General features: G+C 36.8%; 1 protein-coding gene across 3 annotated transcripts; it reads left to right on the top strand.

Annotated features, from left to right (window-relative positions):
* The first annotated feature begins 576 nt into the window (after window positions 1–576).
* On the top strand, window positions 577–7,116 carry LOC121970093 (transcription factor NIGT1-like). Of its 3 annotated transcripts, none has more exons than XM_042520533.1 (9): window positions 577–837; window positions 942–1,162; window positions 1,254–1,551; window positions 1,638–1,714; window positions 3,553–3,827; window positions 3,924–4,069; window positions 4,150–4,231; window positions 5,997–6,116; window positions 6,858–7,116. In XM_042520533.1, exons 1-6 carry the CDS (start codon window positions 714–716, stop codon window positions 3,940–3,942), a joined length of 1,014 nt encoding a protein of 337 aa, XP_042376467.1. In that variant the 5' UTR covers window positions 577–713; the 3' UTR covers window positions 3,943–4,069; window positions 4,150–4,231; window positions 5,997–6,116; window positions 6,858–7,116. The 3 variants fall into 3 exon arrangements, with proteins under 3 accessions (XP_042376467.1, XP_042376465.1, XP_042376468.1); XM_042520531.1 differs by lacking the exon at window positions 6,858–7,116 and adding an exon at window positions 6,414–6,628; XM_042520534.1 differs by lacking the exons at window positions 5,997–6,116; window positions 6,858–7,116 and adding an exon at window positions 6,414–6,628.
* Window positions 7,117–17,110: the final 9,994 nt, after the last annotated feature.

Genomic DNA, 17,110 nt, shown 5'->3' with positions numbered 1-17,110 from the left:
AACAGTTGGCACTCAAACTCAACGTTCGGCACTTCCGTTGAGTTTGTCAGGGGTAATGACAATAATGGAAAATAATCTCTAATTGATTTAAATCAATTGAGATTTTTTATATTTGACATCACAATTCGACATTAATCAAATAGTAAAATAAATAAATATTTCCAAATCTATTATATTACTATATTTATAATTATTATGATTGTATACCATATTTAATCTTTCCATTATTGAGTTTGTCGGATAATGATAATAATAGAAAATAATCTTTAATTATTTTCAATCAATTGAGATTTATTATATTTAACATCACAATCTCATTAATTAAATAGTAAAAAATTAAATATTTTCAAATCTATTATATTATTATATTTATAATTATTATGTCATATTTAATATTTCTATTATTATTTTAGACACCTTATATAAATAAATCTATTAATTTTAATATTTCAAAATATATTATATTACTATATTTATATTTATTATATACCATATTTAATTTTTTCATTATTATTTTAGTTAACTGGTATAAATAAACCCCTTCGGTGATCACATCGTCAAAAAGTCTTCCTCGCCGTTTCATCAGAAAAGATTCGGATTTCTATTTCTACGCGACGAATCGTCCTCGATTCCTCCTCTTCTGTTATCTTCTCTTTTTGTCCCTTTCTTGGATCCCAAGCCAACGATCGAAAACCAGGTCGGAGCGCAAGAAGATGGGGATTGCCGATCGCGGGCAGCGCTTCCGCCATGAGTACGTCCGCGCTCTCGAGGAGGAGCGCAAGAAGATCGAGGTCTTCCAGAGAGAGCTGCCGCTTTCCCTTCAACTCATCACGCAAGGCTCGGTTTCTCTTCCTCTTTTTTTTACCTTTCTTTCTTCTTCTTTTTGTTTTTGTTTATTCTACTTTTGTTGCTCGTTTCTTGAAATTCCGGTGGCGGTGCAGCGATCGAAAGCTCGGAGTGGCAGATGTGTGAGGAGGAGAGGTCGGTGAGTGGTAACGAGCCGGTATTGGCAGAGTTCATTCCGCTGAAGCCGAGTTTAGCGTCGACGGTGGAGGAGGACGTGGAGATATGTGAGCCGGCGGCGATCGGGTTTGATGCGAAGCCGGACTGGCTTAGATCTGTCCAGCTATGGAATCAGTGCGCGGATACTGGCACCAAAGTGGTGAGCTAATTTATTGGTTTTTAGTAGATTAATTCTAGGATTCTTTTCCCCCTCTGTTTGTGTGGGTTTTTTATTTGCTGTTCGATTGTAGGAACCGCCAGAGAGGCCCATAGGCATAGCAGTAGGCGTGAAGAGGATGGGCAGCGCTTTCCAGCCTTTTGAGCGAGAGAAGCACGCTGCCCCACCGCCGCTGGTGTCGGCATCGGCGGCCTCTAGTTCCAACACTAGCGGTAGTGGTAGCGGCGGCGGAGGTGATGGTAACGGTAGATGCGGAGGAGACAAGAAGAAGGAAGGGCAATCTCAGACCAATCAAAAAGTCAGACGCCGCTGGTCGCCGGAGCTGCACCGCTGCTTCCTCGACGCTGTTCAACTGCTCGGCGGCATCCATGGTGACCCTTAACACACCCTTCTCATCGTCACGCGTAATTTCAACTCCTGTGGATAAAGTTCTTAAATTGGATTTAATTCATCTCAGTTGCAACCCCGAAGCAGATCAGAGAGCTGATGAATGTGGATGGGCTCACCAACGACGAGGTCAAGAGCCATTTGCAGGTGATTTGAATAATTCTGCTTCAATCGCGTAAACGTACTGCACCTTCCTTTCTTTTCGTTAGCATATCACGCAAGCAAAGAATCGAATTCTCGCCGTAAATGACTCCCATGGAACATAGATCTCTTAACCTCGTTCACTCCCAAGAATTACTTGTGAATTATGATACAAAACCAAATTTCTCGACTTGTTATCTACATGCTATAAATATCAACAATGAATCCCCATGTGGCCCTTACTCTTCTTGTTTTCTTGCACCATACTTCAAACTCTACTTTGAATTTTTTTTCCACAAAAGATTAGTTGTCTTCATTAACGTGTCCCAGCTTCCAAGCATAACCTATATTTCCTATCTTATTCATGGCAGAATTGCTTGGTGTCGTATTTACCCATATGACAAAAAGGTCATTATATTTCGGTGCCAAGTGTAGTTCTCTAGAATGTGACCAAACATGATAAGGATGAGAACTTCCAATTGGCTCATTAGGTGCATGGATTAGCATCCAGATCAATAGATTCCAAATATGCTGCGGACCACATTGTCAATTAACTGCTTCGTGTTAAGGGGGCGTTTGGTTTAGGGGAATAGAAGTGAGGAATGAGAATGAGAATCATTGATTGTCATTGTTAATGTTTGGATTATAGGAATAGGAATACAAATAAGGGAATGAATCCTTGAAATTGGGTAATGACTCATTCCCATGTACCTCCCCTTCAATGAGCCATTACCTTATTTTCATAAATCAAAATATTTCCTTATTCCAAAAATACCCTTGACCTAAAACTAAAATTTTCTCCCTTAATATCAAATATCAAAATATATTTATTTATTTTTCTTTCATATCACTTCTCTCTCCTTGTTCTCTCTCATCATATTTTCTCTCACATCATTTTATCACACACTTTCTTTCTCCTTAATCTCTCCTATCACACTCTCTTTCCTTTTTTTTTCTCATTGCACTTTCTCTCTCATCATACTTTTTCTCTCCTCAATCTCTTCCATTGCACTCTCTTCCTTCTTTTTTTTCTTATCATACTTTCTCTCTCCTCAATCTCTCCCATTACACTCATTGTTCTCGTTTTTTTCTCATCACACTTTCTCTCTCACCATACTTTCTCTCTCCTCAATCTCTCTCATCACACTCTCTCTCCTCTTTTTTTCTCATTACATTTTCTCTCTCTTCATCATCTCCTATCATACTTTCTCTCATATCATATTTTCTCTCTCATCTTCTCTCATCACTTTCTCTCCTATCACACTCTCTTTTCTCATCACACTTTCTCTCTCATCATACTTTCTCTTTCATCATATTTTTCTCTCACATTCATCTTTCTCTCACATCTAATTTTTTCTCTTATTTTCTTTTAAGGGTAAAAAAAGAAATTTTGATTTATTCCGATAGAAAATATGCAAGTAACTAAACATTGCTTTTAAGAGTGATATCCATGCTCATACCCATTCTCATTCCACAATATAATGATTCCCATTCCGATTTCTATTCCTAGGAAAGAACCAAACACCCCTAAATCTAATGTCGGCGGTCCCAGTAATTGTCTTGTCAATTATCGAAGTTTAGGATGTAGACTGCAAGCTGTATGAGATGTAGTACTACTCCCTTCACAGTTAATTGATCCTTTTGTATATGGAGTCGATAACAAATTGATCCTTCACATCAAGTTTAATCTTCGGCTTTTTATCACAAGGATCACTTAAAGTTTATGGATTTTTCAAAAGACTTACGTAACTTTCAGATTTCCTGAATTTTAAGTGCGCTATTTGGTCCATTGCTGTTTATGGAGTTTGACAAAAGATCAAGAACATGAAGTTTTTTTTGTGCAGAAATACCGACTAAACAATAGACGACCAGGCACGGCAGCTCAGAGCACCAGCAGCGCCCTGGCGCCACAGATTGTGTTGGTCGGTGGAATTTTGGTCCCACCGCCACCGGAGTTAGCGGCGGCGAGATTCTCATCGGATTTGATTTCTCCAAAGCAGCGGCAGCAACAAGCCGAGCAATTACTGCCCGGATCATGCAGTAGAGATGGTGAGAGTGGTGATGATGATGAAGTCACCTACTCTGAGTCCCTTACCAGCTGTGGAATACCAATTCATTTGTTAAGTTCTTTTGCAATCTATCTTGTACACGTTCAAATGAATAGTTGTTGGAGTTATGTTTTTTATTTTTATTATATTCTTTCTTTATTTAATAGAACATTGGACAAACTATGATAAAATCAGTTTTGGGTTCTAAGCTCATATGTGCATCATTAAGAAGTAATGACCATCCTAGATTATCTTATGGAGGTGATTTTGACAATGAACCATTTTGGAAGACTATGGTGAAGGATATTGCATGGTAAGTGTTTTTTTTTAAATGAGCTACTCTCTGATAACGAAGTTTGCAGAAGTCACTGTGCTCTCTGCATGTTCCTATAGGAGTTTGACATCTGTAGCAGTATTCTTAGCTGAACAGCCTAGTCAGATAAAGTACATAGAGTGGCCAACATTTCAAAGCACGGTATGTATACCTGAGAATACTAGCAGACAAAATTATTCTTGGCATATGAACTTATTATTTTTAAAATTAGTTTCTTGGTTTTACACTCAAGGCATCATTATGCATGAATTACTATTTTTGCCACTGGTTAATTCCACTATGAGATGACAATTGATCCCATTGAAATAACAAACTAAACATTTCTAATTTAATATAAATTTTAAATAGCACAATATACCAAATTGGATTCTGCATTTTCTTTGGCTTGTGTCATATAATGGTTTTTAATACTCTGCTAGATAATTTATGCATCTTTTAAGAGCGGTGTCCGTGTCGCCTAAGTTTATTTGCCATCCATGGGTTAGGCGTCTGGATACCACATACAATCCTTTCATGAATTATGCATATGTTGTGAACACAACTATCCTAGATATTAGGTCAATATACATCCGAGTTAACTCTGGTAATCCACTGGAACCATGGTGATTGTATTTATGGGCTGTAAAATTGTTTCACAAGCTATATAGTCCAAATCATTGGATTGCCTAATGGGCATATGGTGTATTTCAGATAAAACCCTTGTATAAAATTCATAATTTTAGATAGTTGTCTTACTGAAAACATAACCTGAGTATTAGGTTGCTTTGAGCTTCATTATCGAGAGAACATAAGATGCAGACATTTTGAGAACATTGAAATAAAATAGATTGCTAGTTGCAGTGACATGAAGAAGTTTTTTCATGCCAATTCTAGTATAAACTGCTGGCAATTGTTTACTCAAGTTTAATTTTTGTGAGAAAAAAAAACCTGTTAATTTTATTTGTTTTTCTGAAATTGAACTTGTGAATTAAAAGTTGAAATATGATGCATCTCTAACCATACTATTTTCCATTTAGAGAAGCTTATGAACTTCCCTCCTTATTGTAGCTGCATTTTCCTAGAGTGACTCAATTTTAAGAATTCAGTGAAGGTTCAGTGTTATGTAGTGTATTGGGTATGTATCTATGTGCTTGATTTTAAGGAAAAGAAAGCAGCTAACTACAAAAAAATATTGGTGGCTAAGATATTGGATGAGGCAATCAGATTAAAATTTAAACTTAGTTGAGACTTAAAACTTTTGTTAAAGGTTTAGTTGATGAGGATGCCTAACATGAAATGCCATGTTTGGTGACGATGAAAACACACCCATCACTCATCCTCTTTGAAGTCCTAAGCAGAAATGGTGCCACTTTGTTGAAGGTTTTTGTGAAGGTTGCTAACATGGAGCATAAAGTGTTTTGGGACTTTAGGAAATGTGGTTCAAAAGTTCTTTGGTTTCACAAAGAAGATAGCATGACCCAAAAATATATATCATGAATAGTATAGCAAATGCTTCTTATATAAGGACTGACTACATCAGAGATAATGGCAGATCGTAGCATAGAATGGTATAAGTCATGTGGTTGTTCAAGCACAGTTATGGCTTTTGAATGGGGCATGTAGCATCAGAAATAGGTCTTGGTTGCAACACTTGATACAATTCAAAGCTTTGTGAAAATGTGGATAAGTGGTGCTGGAATTTTGGTTTGATGAGAAGCATTGAGTCATCATGTTAGTTTAGGTTTATGTTTCAGGAGTGTTTTTGCATCCTCTGGTTCATAGTCCATATGTTTCTTCAGTATTAACTCTAATGGGACAAAGCTGCTTGCCTAACAAATCTGCTGTTTTTTTAAAAAATTCTTTATGTTAGAAAAATTATGAATGTGAGTTATTCTAGAACTTTATTGTTTTTGTTTTTCATCTTCAGCTGAGGACAGCTATGCTTACCCTTGTTCTTGTGGCTGTGCTCATTGTTGCTCTATCTTCTGTTGACTCGTGTCTCTCTTATATTTTGGCCTTGCTGCTCAGAAGAGCTGCCTAGTGACAGGTTATTTGCTATCATTATACTTTTTTTACTTCACCTTGTCTACCTTTGTTTGTATTTCGACACACTTCCCAAAAAATTAGTCGTAAGGTTCTTGGATCAATATAGCTTTTGCCTCTTTAAGATACTCATGATGCTTTAATGCATGGATAACCACAAATTGTATTCAAACAATCGCATTTTTGTTGGCTTTGCCATGGTTCTAAATCATACCTGTATAAATTTTGTGGAATAACATGCTTAAATCTACCAGGACATGATTTCATTGATTATTGTCGTCAAAATGTCTGTGTATTGCAGAACTTTCCTATGCCATCGACATCAGAGACTTCGTAACGATTGTTCAGTTTCTAGTAGTAGAGTGTGAAACAAGCAAAAAGTGATGCTCAAATCTTAAAGAGGTCAAATGGTGAAGTTTATGTGGCAACTGATCCTGTTCAGTACTTAGTGATTAGTTCTTCTGCCATTACATTTTTGGATACTATTGAGTTACTTATTGAATTAGTATACTTCAATGATCGTGCAGTGCATAGTTATAACGACCGGACTGATCTAGCAGTCAAACTAGAAAATTGGAACTGAATTGCTGGATTGGTTTTGCCATCTTTAGATGACATTTTCTTCCATAACTCAAGCAATTTTCTTTCAAGTCAACTGAAATTCTTGTAGTTTAAGTTTGTCGAGCAAAGTATTTGTGGAGATTTCCAATCCATTTTGCACCACCACTAATTTGCGGTCTTTCAGGTATAGCATCTTATGTTATGTCAAGCATTAAACGATACTAAGAAGAATTCCATCCAAACTGAAGTGGATAGAGAAGATGTATATGAAAAGGAATCTTCAAAACCTCGAACTTACCTAAGAACGTTCTCTAATTCCAAGTGGTGAGTTAGCTATGAAAGTATATCTTAAATGCTACCTATTGAACAAGGTAGCCTAGTGCACCTGATGGTTCTAACAATTGACTGTGGAATTTTATTCATTATTATTTTTATTTAGTTAAGTATATGATCATGTATTAATTTTATTTGTTAGGATCAAATGCGAGTAGTAATTTTATTTAATTAGCATCAGATATCCCATTTAATGAGTCATAAAAGTACAATTAATAATTGAAGAAAATAATGTTTTTTACTCTCCTTATGACTGGATGATGAGTCACTTCCGTAAGTAAGCGTATCATCTTTCTCCTAATATTCCCAAAAGGTGAAGAAATATTTTAAAATAAGTTTTATAAAAGTTCAATTATTAAAAGTGCCATCATATAACAGTGCTAAATTCTAACCATATTCACTGTACATGATATATAACAGTTCAATAATGAAAAGGAACATTGTTCTGTCTTGTATTTTGGTAATTTCTATTGGTTTTCCTTTTTTGATCTATGTTTTTATATGTACAGACAAACAAAATGGGTAGAGCATATGAGAATTGTTCCTAGTTGCTTTTAGTATTAATTGCTCATGATTTTTTTTTTCAGTTACTCAAATTTGGTGAGATTTTGATTGTATATCTTGCTTGTGTGCTCAAACTACACCGATTATCCTATCGGTAGAAGGTAGTGTTCCCTGTAAATTCTTTTCTTGGTGCTAATCCTAATCAGACAAAATCAGCATGAATTTTCAGCTGCTTATCAGGAAGATGTTGTTCAGTTACTACCAATTGCATCATTATCAGAACTCGCTTGTCACGAAGCTCTACAGAGTGCATTGTGACAAAAGGTGAATATGCTCATCTCTAACGCCTCGTCAATCTATCCTAGGACCAACACGGAGAAAGTAAATCATGATAACTGAGAAGGTAAGTGGTAGGTAGGGTAAGTTTAGGTTGCAGGGATTTACGGCCTACCAGTTCTGAGATTCGACCCTAAGACTTCATGTGATAATCAACTTGCTACCTACTAATTCAGCTAAGTCTGTAGGACCCTATAGAGTGCATTGTGTGAAGACAATTGGTGGGCAAAAGGTAAGCAGTTCACATAAAACTCTTTCCTATGATTTGAGTATTCAAATCTTCTTCTGCCAATTAAGAAGTGAATAGCTAATGATATATACTTCTCTATATATTTGCTTATTTGGGTCCAAGAACAGGCGTGTTTCATTGTGATGGCCAACTTATTCTTCTTATCACACGGCCGATCGAATGACAAAGAAGGCTAATAATGAGATTGTAGCAATCTATCGCATGAAATACAAATACGAAATCTGTAAATACTTATAGTGGATTAGCAGCAGATCCTGTGTTCTTCGTGAACGATTGATGATGACAACTCGTGACTTTCATGCTTGTCCCCGGAGGAGCAATCACGGAAGATAGAATTATCCTTCACAATTCCACAAATCAAGTCCTCTTTGGCAATGAATGATCTTCCTCAGAGATTTTTGGAAGAGACACCGTCTACAAAACGAAACCTTTTCATAGCACCTCTCCTCCTCTCTTGATGTTCTACTTGGACACCTATTTAAAGGCTAACTACACGTGTAGACATGGGTGGTTACCATGTCTACCTTGTCTACACAAGGTGGAGATGTGAGAGTTATCTCCAATATCTCCTACTCGTCCTAGTTAAGTTACAAGGATAAAAATATTCATAAAGATCAGATGGCCATAAAAATCATATAGGCTACGTTTGGTTGGGTGTAATGTAATCTAGCTTGTAATGTAATCAAATTTGTAATGTAATGTAATGTAATCTTAATTACATTACTACGTTTGGTAATGTAATGTATGTAATCTTTGATTACAAAGGTGATTACATTCTTTTGTTTGATGTCCATTATTTTTTATAAGGAATGTAATTCATATTATTATAAAATGATAAAAATATCCTGTGACCTCTATCGGTGGTCGCCACACCTCTACCAGAGTTTGCGGTAGCCATTGGCAACCAATGGCCGGCGATCGGCGGTGACCGGCGGCCGGCGGCGATCGGCGGTCGGCCGACGGCGATCGGCGGTCGGTCGGCGGCGATCGGCGGCCGGCCGGTCGGCGGCGACCGGCGGCGGCCGGTGACAAAGGTCGGCTACCGGTGGCGGGCGGCGGTCGACAACAGACTAGGGGTATATTCGGCATTTAAACTTTGGTGAAACAATGACCTCGTAATGTAATCGGATTACATAGCATTTGCTTTGTAATCCAGATTACAAATCTTCACTACCTTTTGTAATCCAGATTACATTATATTACAAGTTTTAAATCAAACCAAACAAAATAATCGACTTTGTAATGTAATCTGGATTACATTACAAGGTAGATTACAGGCTACCAAACGCAGCCATAAGATCTAGTTACAAAGATCATATGAGGATTTAGTCACAAGAATCATATTAGAATATCCAATGCATATTTAAGGAAAAGTGTTCGTGCGACAGCAAAGACATTGAACAATCAATACTAAAAAAGTTGCTACACTTAACTTAACGGCTCTATTATACACGAATTGGAGACATCAATATCTTACATTCACCCTAGATTAAATCATTTACATCAATACAAACATATCTAATCTTTCGTAATGACTATTAGGTCGAGCGAATGTTTAATATCTTCAATCAATATCATTAGTATTCACAATCACATTTTAAGTACTCAATACAAAAAATATAATTGGTCGACCAGTGAATAAATGCTAAAGATGTAAATCTATTTTAATCTTCCATTTTAGTTAGAATCTATTCATTCTAATCAATTGTTTTCCTAGTTATGTTCCATAAACTGAATCATCCATAGCCAACAGAATACATGCTAAAGTAGCAGTCAATGATTGGAACTTGAAGTCGAAAGTTAAATAATCACTTAGGGTAAAACTGAGATTAACTTATAATGTTAAGGGTCTCACATAGTAGAGAAGCAGAGATCCATTCTTCTACTACCTTATTGTCGCTATGGCACATGTGTTATGAATTATACGCTATAATATTTTTCTCTTTACTAATAAAGAGTGTCAATTTTTCTCAATTTCAACATCGTACAAATTTGTAATCTAAACATTTCTAATGTCTAATCTTGAATTCAAATCTGATGTCCAGCAGGTTCAGTAAATGGTAGGTACATTTACTCTGATCATTATCAATTTCATAAATGATCTTATCTTGATATAACAATCAAGACGACCCTAACTTTCAGGTATGTCTCCATGCACAACTTCATTAGCTGTCCCATAAATAACTTAGCTCTATTTGTACTTAACAAAATAGAGATGATTGTCCATGTGAGTGAACCAATCTCAACCTGCCAACATTCTTACCGAGATTTTATTCAAATGTAACAAAGACATTTACACTTAATAGATCATGACATTTCATATATCTAATTATCTTTATAATGTGTTATATTTTACGAAGTCCCAAAGATTTCATATGTCCTTAAAATTGTAAGTACCTCAGGTTGGTTTTAATGTAGTCAACTACGTTAAGTCATGTTATTTTTAATGTCTTGTATCTTAGTGTACAAGAGCTTAGGAATACAAAAGTTGAGTGGAAGATATAGCTAGCGAGAAGGATGACATGGGAAGTGAGTTGACGGGCTCTGTACATCCGAGGAACGAGCTGTTGCGGAAGTGTACACCGGTGGGTGAGAATGACGTACGAGACATACGAGGGACGAGAAGTCAGGGAGGAGGTTTGCTCGATGAGAAGGTCAAAGTTGAGTTCGTGTGAGCTTAACTTCAGACGGCCGGGGCATCACCCGACAGCTAGAGCATCACTCAAGAGGAAGAGTGAGGAAAAGTTAACCTTTCTTGAAGGTTAACTATTCAAGATGACTGGTGGAAGGCACCCTCAAGGAAGATGGAAGACGCCCTTCCACCTTTGTGAAAGGAGCCTTCAAGGAAGATGGAAGGCGCCCTCGCGCCTTCATGGGAGGCACCCTCAAGTTAGTTGGAGGCACCTCCAATATCCTTTAAGAGAGGATAAAGTCTTATCGCTAGAGGCTAAGATTTATCCTCTTAGAGGCGCCTTGGACCACCTTGGAGGCACCTCCGAGCGATGAACATCAACGGATACTCCATCCTAGGAGGCTATAAAAAGCCCTCTGGAGGTAGGAAATAATCAATAACAATTGTAATCAATTCCTAATAATTTTCTGAGTTTTTCAAAGGATGTAAAAGACTTCTCCACCTTCAACAAAGAAGATTCTTTTAGTGCTGTCATTGTTTTGGATTAACAACTATCTAGATTATAACCAAGTAAAAATCTCTACTTCTTACTTTATTCTTTTTATGTTGTTATTAATTGTTTTGTTTATCTAATCTTTGTGTCCTTGCTAAGTTTAAAAAGTAAGAGATTTTTCTAACTATTTTTTAGAACTATTCACCCCTTCTAGTCGGCCTAACGCGGACCAACAATTGGTATCAGAGTCTAACCACTTCAAAAGGACTAACTATCAACTGAAGCAACAAGATGATGGTCGGTTCAAGAATTCATCCACTAAAGTTCGAGGGAGAATTTGCGATGTGGAAAAAATAAATGGGAGTATTTTTCAAAATAGACTTTAAAATTCTGTTAATAATTAAATATAATTTTGTAATACCTAAAGACCAACATGGAGTAGAGAAGGAGGATTATTTATGGACCAAAAAGGAACAAGCTGACTTTGTGGCAAATGACAAAGTAGAGTTCCATCTTCTGAGCATTCTTCTGTCCCAAGACGTCAACCGGATCGGAACCTACGACTTAGCAAAAGAACTTTGGAAGAAGTTTCTAAAGTTGCACGAAGGCACATCGGAAGCCAAACTTGCAAGACGGGACCTGCTCTGGAAACAACTCAACAACCTTCGGATGGAAAAGGAAGAGACGGTAGGCCACCTATATGCAAAATCAAGGAGCTAATCATCATATCAACAAATCTCAGAGAAAGGGTAACTAATCGGGACTTACAAAAGTATACCTTAAATGTATTCCCAAGAACATCGGAATGAGCGTCTATAGTAAACTCCTACTACATATTAAAGGACATCGAGATAAGTACTTTAGAAAGTCTATTTTCTACTTTTGAATTACAGGAATCTCGATGTGTACGACAAAGAAAGGAGCTAAATTAGAACCTAGCTTTGCAAGCTAAGAAGGACGAACTAGATTTTGACACATCCCTTGACGAAGATGAAAGAGTATACATGATAAGAAAATTTTCAAAATTCTTTAAAGTCTAATACTTTTAACAAGTCACAGGCCAAGAAATCTCTTCGAGGAAAAAGGAGAATAAGATGGTACAACTGCAATGAAGGACACGTAAAAGACAACCGTCCAAAACTGAAGGAGAAAGATAATGGCATAAGGCCAACTCGAACAAAGCACAATAACCTTAAGGTGATGTGGGATGAATCGTTGTCATTTGAATCAAAGGTTGAAGTTTATGCCAGACTTGCATTAATGGGGAGTTACTAAACGGAGAGCATCGATGAAGAAGGAGCTACTTCATAGGAAAGCAGGAATGAAGGGGGAGAGTCAAACTTCTAAATCGACATGGTAAGTAAAGTATGTCTTCTTCCTCCTAACTAACTTTACGAAGGTATAAACTTAATGTCTAAATCTTTATACAAACTTAAAACTAAAAATAATAAATTAAAAAGGAAAAATTTAGACTTAAAAACTATTTTATCTAAAGCATGTCCATTAGAAGACTTTGATAGAATTAAAAATAAAAATGCAAAATTAACTAAACAAATTGAAAAGTTAAAATAATAAAAAGATCTTTCAAGCTCATATGCCTTACAAAATAATTTTAAAAATTTTACAGGGTTAAATTGGTATTTTAGATTTCACAAGAAGAAAATTACAAAAGTAGCTAGAAGTAATATTCTTAGAAAATTTTTTATTAATCTAGTAGGGCATAATTTATTTTGGGTTCCTAAATCATGCTTTGTTTATTGAATATTTTGTTGAAACTGAAGATTACGTGCTAAAAATTATAATATTTTAAAAATTAATTTCCATAAAAAGAAATATTCCTGAAAACTCTATTTTAAATCCTAAGAAAATTTTCCTAAATTTTTATATAAATTTCTGTATTTTTTTCCTTTATTTTTTATATGATCAAAGGGGTTAAGTTAATGGGGAGATATACTTTTTTGCATTATTGTAATTTTTATTTTTGTACTTAATTATAATTTTTTTTCTTATACTTACATATGTTATTTTATTATTTGTTTTCTTAACTTAACTTGAGTTGATGCACATAAAAAAGAGAGAGATTATAAGTATCCCGGGTTGGTTTTAATATGGTCGACCAAGTCAAGTCTCATGTTATTTTTGATGCCTTGTGTCTGAGTGTACAGGAGCTTAGGAACACAAAAAGACTAGCGGAAGGTGCGGTTAGCGAGAAGAATGTCATGGGAAGTGAGTCGACAAGCTCGATACATTCAAGGGACGAGGTGCTATAAAAAAGCACACCGGTAAACGAGAAGGATGTGCACGATGTTAGAAGGATGAGAAGTCGGAGAGAAAGTTTGCTCAAGGAGAATGTCGGAGTTAGGTTCGAGTGAGTTCAACTCCAGACGGCCAGAGCATCACCCGACGACCGAAGCATCATCCAAGAGGAAGAATGAGGAAAAGTTAACCTTTCTTGAAGGTTAATTGTTTAAGTTCACTGGTGGAAGGCACCCTCAAGGAAGATGGAATGTGCTCTCGTGCCTTCAGGGGTGGTGCCCTCAAGTTGGTTGGAGGCGCCTCTAGTATCTATTAAGAGAGGATAAAGTCTTATCACTAGAGGATAAGCTCTATCCTCTTGGAGGTGCCGTGGACCTCCTTAGAGGCATCTCCGAGTGACGAATATCAACGGATAGTTCATCCCAAGAGGCTATAAAAAAGTCCCCTGGAACTAGAAAATAATCGATAACAATTGTAATCAATTCCTGATCATTTTTGAGCTTTTTTTAAAGAGTGTAAGAGCCTTATCCGCCTTGAACAAAGGAGATTCTTTTAGTGCTGTCATTGTTTTGGATTAACAACCATGTAAGTTGTAATCAAGTAAAAATCTCTGCCTCTTACTTTATTCTTTTTATGCTGTTATTAATTGTTTTGTTTTTTTTTTAATTTTTATGTCCATGCTAAGTTCAAAAAGCAAAAAAAATTTCTAACTCTTTTTTAAGGCTATTCACCTTCCTCTAGTTGGCCTAACGTGGACCAATAGAAATGACTCTTTAGTCGATGGTTAGTAAAAGGTGTTGGTGCAGCGGGGCCGGCAAGAGAGGAGAGGTGAATTACCTGAAATAGAAAAATAATACCCTCCTCGTGCTTTCAACTCTTACTTAAAATGCAACAGTAAAAAGTGACAAAAAATAAGGAAGAGACTCAGAATTGACTTGGTTACAACCTAGGTGGTTGTTACTCCAAGGCGATTGCAAAGCACACTAAGGATCTCCTTCTCTAAAGGCAGAGAAGCCTTTTACACACAATAAAAGCTCAAACAGTTGTTAGGAAGTTAATACAAAGTTGTTCATCTATTTCCTAGGTCCAGGGGTCTTTTTATAGCCCCTGGGAAATCTCATTCGCAACTTGAGAGCACCTCTAAAGGGCTTGGAAGGCGCCTCTAGCGTGGCACAGTGGATAAGTTTTATCCACTGCGAAACAACTAGTTTGACTGGCCGGAGGCGCCTTCCATAGCCTTGGAAGGCGCTTTCGCACTTTTCATTGAAGGCGCCTTCCAACTATGGAAGGGGTCTACCACAGAAGGCGCGAAGGCGCCTTCAACAGCCATTGAGGGCCCCTCCAGCAGCTTTTTCAGCTCCATTTCGCTCATTTGCTGCTGCGATCTCTTGGGTGATTTCGGCCACCGAAATAGGGCTCACCCGAACCCAATTTCCAGTCTTTTCCTCGAGCAGGATTCCACTCCGATTTCTCGTCTCTCGAACGTCACATACGTTCTTCTCGTCCACCGATGTACTCTTTCGCAGCCCTTTCGTCCCTTGGATGCACCGAGCCTGTCAACTCCCTTCCCGTGCCATCCTTCTCGCTAGCTGCGTCTTCCGCTTGACTTCCTATGCTCCTAAGCTCTTGTACACTTAGACACAGGGATCAAAAATCAAACAGGACCTAACCTAACTTAGTTGATCACATCAAAACAACCTTGGAGTTCAACAATCTTCCCTCTTTTGATGTGCATCTACCCAAGTTCAAATTAGGGTAAAACAAACAAGTAGTAATTACAAAATAAAACATTTAAGTATAAAGTTGCAGATAAAAGAAATTGCAACATCAAATGTAATTCAAATTGATAAAAAAAATGAGTTTTAAAAAAACTTTAACTCCCCCTAAACTTGTACCTATTCCTCCCCCTTTGATCACATAAAAAAACACAGGGTACAAATTTTCAAGTTAAAACAATTTCTTTGAGAAAAGGATCTAAGTTATAAAATTTAAAGTTTAAATAAAAGCATTGGGGAAAAAATTTATGAAATTTTTAAAAAATTGACAAGGATTTAAAAGCATTATCTAAATTTACATGCTTATCAGTTTGTCAAATAAATAATTAATTTGTTAATCGGCTTCCAGACTGTGGCGAGACATTAGACTTTCTTGGTTATTGGATTATCAACCACTTCTAGACAAAGTCTCTTAAAGAATTAAATATTTAATTTTTCTGAAAGCCTTAAAAATTTAAAAAAATTAGTCTATGCACGATTTTGGAACCCAATATAGGTTCCTTCCTACTGGGTTAGCCAAATATCTGGGGGTACATACCCTCTAGGTATTTTTCTAAGTTCTCCATGATGTTTTCTAATGTACCAATTTAACTTTCCATAAAATCTAAGTTTTGATTTTTGAAAGTTATTAGCTTTTAAACATACATCCTTTTTTAAGCCGTCAATTTGTAGTTTTAATTTATCATTATCTTCTTTTAATTTGTTAAATAATTATAAGGGATATGTTTTTGCTAAGTCTAATTTTAATTCAGCATTTTCCTTTTCTAATTTAACTAAATCTTTAGTAAGGATCTTAATAAACTGAAATGACTGCTTAGGAGATAGAGCACGTACCTGACTTACCTTAATTTCTGATGCTCCCCCTTCATCACAGCTTTCTTCTTCTGATAATCCTCCCCCTTCATCTATGCTCATTTCTGAGCTGGTCTCATCTTCTTCTTGGTGGATTGTTGTTAGAGCAAGTCCGACGTAGGCTTTGACTTCAGATTCGGAGGACGATATTCATCCCATGTGGCCTTCAGACTCTTGCATTTAGAGGATACTGGTCTTTGGGACTTTTCTTTCTCCTTGTCCCTTTTCTTTAATTTTAGGCAGTCATCCTTGATATGCCCTTCTTCGTTGCAGTTGTAGTATCAGACCTTCCTTTTGTTTCGGTAATCTCTCTTTGTCTGCGATTTAAACTTATTAGACCGAATAAATTTATTGAGTTTTCTTACTAGAAGGAATGCTTCGTTTTCATCAATTGATTCGTCGGAGTTTGAATCATTCGTTTTTGGCTTCAGGGCAACATTCTGACTCGGTCCTTTTCTTTGTCCTGCACACTGAGATTCGTATAATTTGAAAGTAGAGAAAAGACTTTCTAAGGTACTTACCTTGAGATCCTTCGATATGTAGTAGGAGTCTACTATAAATATCCATTCAGGTGTTCTTGGGAACGCATTTAAGCATATCTTTGTGTGTCCCGATTCGTTACCGTTTCTTCGAGGTTTGCTAGTCCGGTGATTAGCTCCTTGATTCTTCTGTGTAGTTGTGCTACTGACTCTCCTTCTTTCATCCGGAGGTTCGTCAGTTGATTCTAGAGCACGTCCCGTCTCACGAGCTTTGTTTCAGAAGTTCCTTCGTGCAACTCCAAGAACTTCTCCCAAAGCTCCTTTGCTGAGTCATAATCTTCAATCCGATTTACTTCCTCGGGTGGAAGCACGCTAAGCAGGTGGAACTCGGCTCGTCCGTTCACTACGAAATCTGATTGTTCCTTCTTGGTCCACTGATATTCTCCTTTTTCTTCTCCTGGGGGGGGGGGGGTTGGAGCTACAAAACCGTATATAATTATTAAAAGAATTTCGAAGTGAGTTTTGAA

The sequence above is a fragment of the Zingiber officinale genome, chromosome 4A (assembly GCF_018446385.1).
Source record: "Zingiber officinale cultivar Zhangliang chromosome 4A, Zo_v1.1, whole genome shotgun sequence".
NCBI lineage: Eukaryota > Viridiplantae > Streptophyta > Magnoliopsida > Zingiberales > Zingiberaceae > Zingiber > Zingiber officinale.
Note: the sequence above shows the minus strand (reverse complement) of the source record. Positions and strands in the feature narration are given on the sequence as shown.

What these genes read in the sequence shown, in the direction of transcription:
- LOC121970093 (XM_042520533.1), top strand. Translation starts at nt 714, where the DNA reads ATGGGGATTGCCGATCGCGGGCAGCGCTTCCGCCATGAGTACGTCCGC. An exon ending in CGGATACTGGCACCAAAGTG is followed by an intron (nt 1,163 to 1,253) that starts GTGAGCTAATTT and finishes GTTCGATTGTAG; the next exon opens with GAACCGCCAGAGAGGCCCAT. An exon ending in AGGTCAAGAGCCATTTGCAG is followed by an intron (nt 1,715 to 3,552) that starts GTGATTTGAATA and finishes TTTTTTGTGCAG; the next exon opens with AAATACCGACTAAACAATAG.